The sequence below is a fragment of the Coregonus clupeaformis genome, chromosome 7 (genome assembly GCF_020615455.1).
Source record: "Coregonus clupeaformis isolate EN_2021a chromosome 7, ASM2061545v1, whole genome shotgun sequence".
Classification (NCBI taxonomy): Eukaryota; Metazoa; Chordata; class Actinopteri; order Salmoniformes; family Salmonidae; genus Coregonus; species Coregonus clupeaformis.
The window spans coordinates 29169905-29178575 of NC_059198.1; the positions used below are offsets into that span (position 1 = coordinate 29169905).

At 42.7% G+C, this 8671-nt stretch overlaps 1 protein-coding gene across 1 annotated transcript; it reads right to left on the bottom strand.

Moving 5' to 3' along the window:
- Window positions 1–5979: 5979 nt before the first annotated feature.
- LOC121569652 (eukaryotic translation initiation factor 1) lies at window positions 5980–8171 on the bottom strand. Its single transcript, XM_041880789.2, has 4 exons — window positions 8013–8171; window positions 6503–6666; window positions 6300–6401; window positions 5980–6110 (listed from the first exon to the last, which is right to left on the bottom strand). The coding sequence occupies exons 1-4, from the start codon at window positions 8041–8043 to the stop codon at window positions 6066–6068; spliced, it is 342 nt and encodes a 113-aa protein (XP_041736723.1). The 5' UTR covers window positions 8044–8171; the 3' UTR covers window positions 5980–6065.
- Window positions 8172–8671: the final 500 nt, after the last annotated feature.

Genomic DNA, 8671 nt, shown 5'->3' on the forward strand with positions numbered 1-8671 from the left:
CTAACCTTTTGGCTGTGTTTGGGAAATTAGTGGGACATGTGACATTTGATGCAAAAAGTCACAGATGAACCTTTCTGCCATGGGTGGTTATAAACATTTAACACTGATCCTGTGCATCAACTTGTCTGTCTCTTGCAAGGTGCCTTTCTTTTCATACCTTGATGCTTTCTGAACCGAGTAGATTTACATATAATTAAAGCAGAATCTTCATCGCATGTGTGTTCAAACGTTGAAGATTGACAGATCACTTTGGGAGTGTTAGGTATTTACAGTACTTTACTCTGATCTCATTATGCCAATAGAACAATTAATTGGTAAACACACTGTCACTAACATGCACAGAAAAGGCTAACTCATCTCTGTTATGAAATCCATCACTTGACTTGACTACTTTCTTTATAAAATTGAACATAATAGGTGAATCTAAAAGCATACAGATGCTGCCAACTGTAATAATACTACACTATGTCATAGCCCTAAACAGTAATAGGACTTGTTTGCCATCTCAACATGAGTCCTCTATGTTTTTTAACAGAGAAAGAATCAGATGAGAAAGAGAGACAGTGGGACCAGGTTTTGTTCCCATGCTCACAGGGTAATGTTTATGCGCTGCAGGTGACACTACCTGGCCTCTAGACCAGCCCCATGCAGGCACAACTCCTCTTAAAGGTCCAATGCTGCCATTTGTATCTCAATATCAAATCATTTCTGGGTAACAATTTTGCATCCCACCAAAATGCTAAAAGGGCATTATCCAAATTTGTCAAATTTCACAGTATTATTCCAACCTCATAATGTAGAAATATATATAAAATACAGGAAAATAATGTATTTGACTGCACTGGGCCTTTAATGCTATTTTGCCCTTTCAAAACAACAGGAAATCAGGCCTTACTGCTAACCTCTCCCTTAAAGGTCATCTTATGACAGTGGATCATTAAGAGATTACTGTTGTTGTACATCATTGACACCAACATTGGTTTGGTGTAGTGCCACCAAAGGAGAAAAATGTGTCATGAGTGGCTTTCTTGCTGTAAACAACACACCCATTGGCACTCAATGCTTTTGCAGTTAGCCCACTGTTCATCCGTGTAGTGCCTCCTAAAGTTGTCTTTTAACCCCCACCAAGAAAAAAAAGGAACTGTCCTCAACCCACCAATAGGTCCCAAGTCCTGACGCACCACTTGGGAAAAACTGGTGTAGAGACAGAATGGCATCCACCGAGCCAGTGGCTTTTATCGTCATTGTCACTTTTCATATCTTCACTTATAAATAATGTCAAGCTGGTCTGAGAACATTTTCCCACCGAATAAACAAGTCATTCATCTTTCTGTGGCAGTGTAAATTACTCTCATTATGGAAGAAACGCTGAAAGTGATCTTTTGAACTTCATTAAATTCCAAGATGATATGCTGTTGATAGCTAGAATTTAGCAAAAACAGTTTTTGTCAGACATAACATGTCAAAAGTACCTGTCATTTTGGGTGGAAATGATTACCTTTCAACAAAAAAATAGCTTTAAGCAATGTGTCAACATTTTGGAAAGGAATATTATTCTGGTGACTTTAGGATAGTGTCCTAAATAAGCAATAAGGCCTCAGGTGGTGTGGTATATGGCCAATATACCACGGCTAAGAGCTGTTCTTATGGACGACGCAAAGCGGAGTGCCTGGACACAGCCCTTAGCCGTGGTATATTGGCCATATACCACAAACCCCTGAGGTGCCTTATTGCTATTATAAACTGGTTACCAACGTAATTGGAGCAGTGAAAATAAATGTTTTGTCATACCCATGGTATACAGTCGAATATACCACAGCTGTCCGCCAATCAGAATTCAGGGCTAGAACCACCCAGTTTATAATAAAGAATAAAATGTTAAATTCAATTTACCACTTAAAATGTGACTTTTGATGTTGCGTTATTTAGATTTCACTTAACCGGTTAATGTATTTTTCACTGTAGGAAACTTAAAAATTAAGATTTATTGGTCCACATCCTGAAAGAAGAACAGTTTTACAAGGTATTTTGTCTCGGACCTTTTTGACAGTGATCGATCGTGCCTTCGGCACCATCCAATTTACATTTGAAAGACAGAAAATATAATTCCACCATAGACATGCCCACAAATGTTTTTTGGTAGATCTTGTAGTGGGCAGGGTTTTATCACACCTACACTTGCAGTTCAAAAAAGCCCTTCATAGCATCCCATCAGACCCTAGGTTGGAGTGGTGTTGACAGTATATGGCAGCATCAATAAAGTTGTTGCGTGACAGTGGCGCTAAGCAGCTCTCCCATGACCACAGAGGGGGACGCTGGAACAGTGTTTGCAGTGGTGCGGGAGGATATGGGACCCGCATCTCAATACTTTATGCATCAAGTGACCCGGTGAGCGCAACAAACTTCTCAGGCTCCCTGTGCGTCAACGAGAAGGAGAACATGCAAGATCTTCAAGTACACTCAGTTGCTCTGGTGTGATTTCTCTTTAGTGGCTAAAACAGTGAGAAGCCTACCTAGGATGTGTGTTGTATGAATGTGTGAGGCTCTATGTTGATTTGTGGGTGTCTGTGTGGCTCAGGTGCACTCACTAGAGGCAGCCAACGCACAGCTTGAGCTACAGATCAAGGAACATCTGGAGAGAAGCTCCCTTGGTGACCGTAAAGACATGGGTGGACACTTGGAGATGATCGATAGCCTTTCAAACCAGGTAGGCCTATATTGGGACCTATCACTGAACACCTTGCAGTTTACCTTCTCATTTTCCTCTTAAGCATCATCTTGTGACCAGCCTCATGCTCTTGTTCCTTTGTGACCGGTGACCACTGATTTAGAAATGACTTGATAGATATAGGCACCGAAGTGGAATTCCATCCCATCCTTTCAGCAAACAGTAGTGGGAAGGCGGGAAAGCAGATAAGTGAAGGAAGGAACACACTGGGCACAGACGTCTATTCAACGTCTATTCCATGTTGGTTCAACGTAATTTCATTGAAATGACGTGGAAACGTTGATTGAACCAGTGTGTGCCCAGTGGGAAGGAGGTGTAACAGAGTTGTAGGATACAGACAAAATCTAATGTGGAAAAACATTTTAAAAGACGAAGGTCTTGGCACAGTCCTTATAAACTATACTGAACAAAAATATAAACACAAAATGTAAAGTGTTGGTTCCATGTTTCATGAGCTGGAATAAAATATCCCAGAATTTTTCCAAATGCACAAAAAGCTTATTTCTCTCAAATATTGCCCACACATTTGTTTACATTCTTGTTAGTGAGGGGGTGAGGAGGAGGTTCGGTTTGTAAGAAAGCCCTTTGTTAGGAAAAACTCATTCTGATTGGCTGGGCCTGGCTCCCAAGTGGGTAGGCCTATGCCCTCCCAGAACCAACCCATTGCTGCGGCCCTGCCCAGTCATGTGAAATCAATAGATTAGGGCCTAATTAATTCATTTCAATTGGCTGATTTCCTTATATGAACTGTAACGTAGTAAAATCTTTGAAATTGTTGCATCTATATTTTTGTTCTGTGTAAATGACCAAAAGTATGTGGACACCTGCTTGTCGAACATCTCATTACAAAAGCATGGGCATTAATATGTAGTTGGTCCCCCCTTTGCTGCTATGACAGCCTCCACTCTTCTGGGAAGGCTTTCCACTAGATGTTGGAACATTGCTGCGGGGACTTGCTTCTATTCAGCCACAAGAGCATTCGTGAGGTCAGGCACTGATGTTGGTCAATTGGGCCTGGCTAGCAGTCTGCGTTCCAATTCATCCCAAAGGTGTTCGATGGGGTTGAGGTCAGGGCTCTGTGTAGGCCAGTCAAGTTCTTCCACACCGATCTCGACAAACCATTCCTGTATGGACCTCGCTTTGTGCACAGGGGCAGTCATGCTGAAACAGGAAAGGGCCTTCCCCAAACTGTTGCCACAAGGTTGGAAGCACAGAATCATCTAGAATGTCATTGTATGCTGTAGCGTTTAGAGTTCCCTTAACTGGAACTAAGGGGCCTAGCCCGAACCATGAAAAACAGCCCCAGACCATTATTCCTTCTCCACCAAACTTTACATTTGGCACTATGCATTCGGGCAGGTAGCGTTCTCCTGGCATCCGCCAAACCCAGATTCGTCCGTCGGACTGCCAGATGGTGAAGCGTGATTCATCACTCCAGAGAACACCTTTCCACTGCTCCAGTGTCCAATGGCGGTGAGCTTTACACCATTCCAGCCGACGCTTCGCATTGCGCATGGTGATCTGAGGCGTGTGTGCGGCTGCTCGGCCATGGAAACCCATTTCATGAAGATCCCGACGAACAGTTATTGTGCTGACGTTGCTTCCAGACGCAGTTTGGAACTCAGTAGTGAGTGTTGCAACCGAGGACAGACAAACTTTACACGCTACGCGCTTCAGCACTTGGCAGTCCCCTTCTGTGAGCTTGTGTGGCCTACCACTTCGCGGCTGAGCCGTTGTTGCTCCTAGACGTTTCCACTTCACAATAACAGCACTTACAGTTGACCGGGGCAGCTCCAACAGGGCAGAAATTTGTCGAACTGACTTGTTGGAAAGGTGGCATCCTATGACGTTGCCACATTGAAAGTCACTGAGCTCTTCAGTACGGACCATTCTACTGGCAATGTTTGTCTATGGAGATTGCATGGCTGTGTGCTCGATTTTATACACCTGTCAGCAACGGGTGTGGCCGAAATAGTCGAATCTACTAATTTGAAGGGGTGTCCATATACAGTCGTGGTCAAAAGTTTTGAGAATGACACAAGTATTGGTCTTCAGAAAGTTGCTGCTTCATTTTTTTTAGATATTCTTGTCAGATGTTACTATGGTATACTGAAGTATAATTACAAGCATTCCATAAGTGTCAAAGGCTTTTATTGACAATTACATTATGTTTATGCAAAGAGTCAATATTTGCAGTGTTGACCCTTCTTTTTCAAGACCTCTGCAATCCGCCCTGGCATGCTGTCAATTAACTTCTGAGCCACATCCTGACTGATGGCAGCCCATTCTTGCATAATCAATGCTTGGAGTTTGTCAGAATTTGTGGGTTTTTGTTTGTCCACCCACCTCTTGAGGATTGACCACAAGTTCTCAATGGGATTAAGGTCTGGGGAGTTTCCTGGCCATTGACCCAAAATTTCAATATTTTTTTCCCCAAGCCACTTAGTTATCACTTTTGCCTTATGGCAAGGTGCTCCATCATGCTGGAAAAGGCATTGTTCGTCACCAAACTGTTCTTGGATGGTTGGGAGAAGTTGCTCTCGGAGGATGTGTTGGTACCATTCTTTATTCTTGGCTGTGTTCTTAGGCAAAATTGTTAGCGACCCCACTCCCTTGGCTGAGAAGCAACCCCACACATGAATGGTCTCAGGATGCTTTACTGTTGGCATGACACAGGACAGATGGTAGCGCTCACCTTGTCTTCTCTGGACAAGCTTTTTTCCGGATGCCCCAAACAATCGGAAAGGGGATTCATCAGAGAAAATGACTTTACCCCAGTCCTCAGCAGTCCAATCCCTGTACCTTTTGCAGAATATCAGTCTGTCCTTGATGTTTTTCCTGGACAGAAGTGGCTTCTTTGCTACCCTTCTTGACACCAGGCCATCATCCAAAAGTCTTCGCCTCACTGTGCGTGCAGATGCACTCACACCTGCCTGCTGCCATTCCTGAGCAAGCTCTGCACTGGTGGTGCCCCGATCCCGCAGCTGAATCAACTTTAGGAGACGGTCCTGGCGCTTGCTGGACTTTCTTGGGCGCCCTGATGCCTTCTTCACAACAATTGAACCTCTCTCCGTGAAGTTCTTGATGATCCGATAAATGGTTGATTTAGGTGCAATCTTACTAGCAGCAATATCCTTGCCTGTGATGCCCTTTTTGTGCAAAGCAATGATGACGGCACGTGTTTCCTTGCAGGTAACCATGATTAACAGAGGAAGAACAATGATTTCAAGCACCACGCTCCTTTTAAAGCTTCCAGTCTGTTATTCTAACTCAATCAGCATGACAGAGTGATGGCCCAAAGTATCAGGACCAGGGAAGAGGAGGCTGCTGAGAGCTCCTAGAATCCGTGGACCTTGAGCTGCTCCTCTTTCGCAAGGCCAATCTGGAAGTGGGATGAGGAGAGAAGAGACATTACACAAAGGAACTTTGCACTCCAGTCACAGAGCATTTACTACCGTCGCAGGTGGACTGTTTACAAACAGGGGCCATGACAGATGACCACTTAGTACACACAAGTGTTGAGTATATGTTGGGTGCAATGTGCTATAGCAGGGACAAGAGTCAAACCTACCTCAATTAGAAATGTGCAGATATTCTTGCGCTGGTCACCTTGCAGCTGAATCACTTCACCATACTCTGGGTGCTCAATCACTGTCCCATTGCAGGCAAATTTCTGTTGACAAAGCAGAACTAGTCAAAAGGCCTGTAGAACAAAACATGGACCTTTCTTAGTATACCAGCTAGTGTCTGTGTCAACTCCCTGCCATAACATACCTTCTTAAAGGCCTTGACTAGCTTCTTCTTATCATAGTCGATGGCTATGCCCTGGACCGTGGTCAGAGTCTTCCTGCCGTTACGCTGCTGGATTCTTATGTGGATGTAGTCGTCAGTCCCAGATGGGAGCCTGTCATTACCCTTAGTTGCATCAGCAAAGGGGTCTGTGGGAAGAACAATACTATTTAAAAACAAATCACTTTACTTAAGACACAAATAAAGTTCAAAACAAAATTACAAGGAAGCAACATTAAGCGATAGCTAAGATGGCACTGTTTTGTTTGACCTAGATAACAAAAGATGCAGGCCGATGAACTGGTGATGTAATGTCCTATCCATGAGTCTTACATGCTGACCAGACAGCACGCGTGCGTCATCGCGCGCATGTTGATCTTTCCCTCCCACACCAGACACGATCAGGACACACAGATTGAAATATCAAAACGAACTCTGAACCAACTATAGTATGTCCTTTAATTATTTGTTACTTTTATTTCGTATTATTTTTGGTATTCTTTCTTAAAACTGCATTGTTGGTTAAGGGCTTGTAAGTAAGCATTTCACTGTAAGGTCTACACCTGTTGTATTCAGCGCATGTGACAAATAAAATGTGATTTGATTAACTTGGGGACATTTATGGCAATTTAGCTGACTTGGGGACAGTAATGGCAATTTAGCTAGCTAGCTTGCTGTTGCTAGCTAATTTGTCCTGGGATATAAACATTAGGTTGTTATTTTACCTGAAATGCACAAGGTCCTCTACTCCAACAATTATAAAACGGTAAACCGAGTTAGTTGCTAGTAATCTCTCCTCTTTCAGGCTTCTTCTTCTTTGTACTTTATATATGTTTATATCCCTGGACAAATTACAAGCTATCTGAATTGACATAAATGTTTAATGTTTTTCGACCTGTCCCCAAATAAATATAGTTGGTTCAGAGTTCGTTTTGATATTTCAACCTGCGTGTCCTGATCGCGTCTGGTGTGGATGGCCAAAATCAACATGCGCGCGATGGCGCACGCGGACGCACGGCCTAGTCAGCAAATCAGGCCTAAGCAAAACGCTCATCAGATGCTGGTCAGCTAATTACTACATGGAAATTGGCCAGAAAGACAAACCGGCAGTAACCACTTGCTAACCGGAATCGGTCATATACATTGATTATTGTGTCCATAATACAGACTAGTTTGTTATATCAGCTAAAAATCCGTGTTGTGACCTAACGTTAGCCAAGGAAATTAACTTCGGCCTGGTTGAAGTCTGATAGGTGTTGCCGGTCTTGCTGGTCAACGTTAACTACAAAAAAAACCTGACATGCTATTAACTTATTTGTAATCGGGAGGGAATGTTCTCGATATAGCTAACCAGATGTTTTAGACATTTATTAACAATTTATTATTAAAACCAAACGTAATATTTAGTTGTAACGTTTGCAAATGCTAGTTAACGTTACCAACCGCCATTCGTTACCAACACACGTCGTTAGCTGAGATGGTTGAAATGTCTTACCGAAAGTTTGGAGGTTCTGGATAGCGGACATATGATAAGATTTCCTTTCCTTTCGGTTAATAACTGGTTAGCGATCGACTGGTATACTTAATATTTGTTTTTCTTTTAATCTTCTTTTCCGGGGAAGAAGCTCTATTCGAATGACCGGGCTTCACAAAATGGACATCCTTCAGCTTGCAAAGAGGTAAACAACCCTTTCCAGCATCTCCCCAAAACCAGGATCAGCGACGTTTTGGACGACGCACGTAGGGACGTGATCTACGCCACACCCTATTTTTCTGGAAGAATGACATAATTATTTTGGTATTTCTAAGGGGAAAATATCCACACCTGCAGCCTAGGCTACATAAAAAAATATAGCACATATCTAAATTAAATGTGAAGACCTTAGCTTCTTCAATACCCAGTACAACAGGTGGGTAGTCTGCCATAAAACCTTGAAGAAGACCTTAGCTAATAAAGCAATGTTATTCGTAGATGAAACAATGGTAAGTGCAGTGGCGACACAGCATTTTATTTTATTTTCCCTGTTTTGCATGTTATTATTTTGGCATTAATACGTGTCACATATCAGTTTGCAAACAATGTAAAAAAATTAAATAAAGCCGCATTCAAACTTGGTCTCTTTTTTGCTTTCTTGAGTAAGGCAGCTCCAAAAT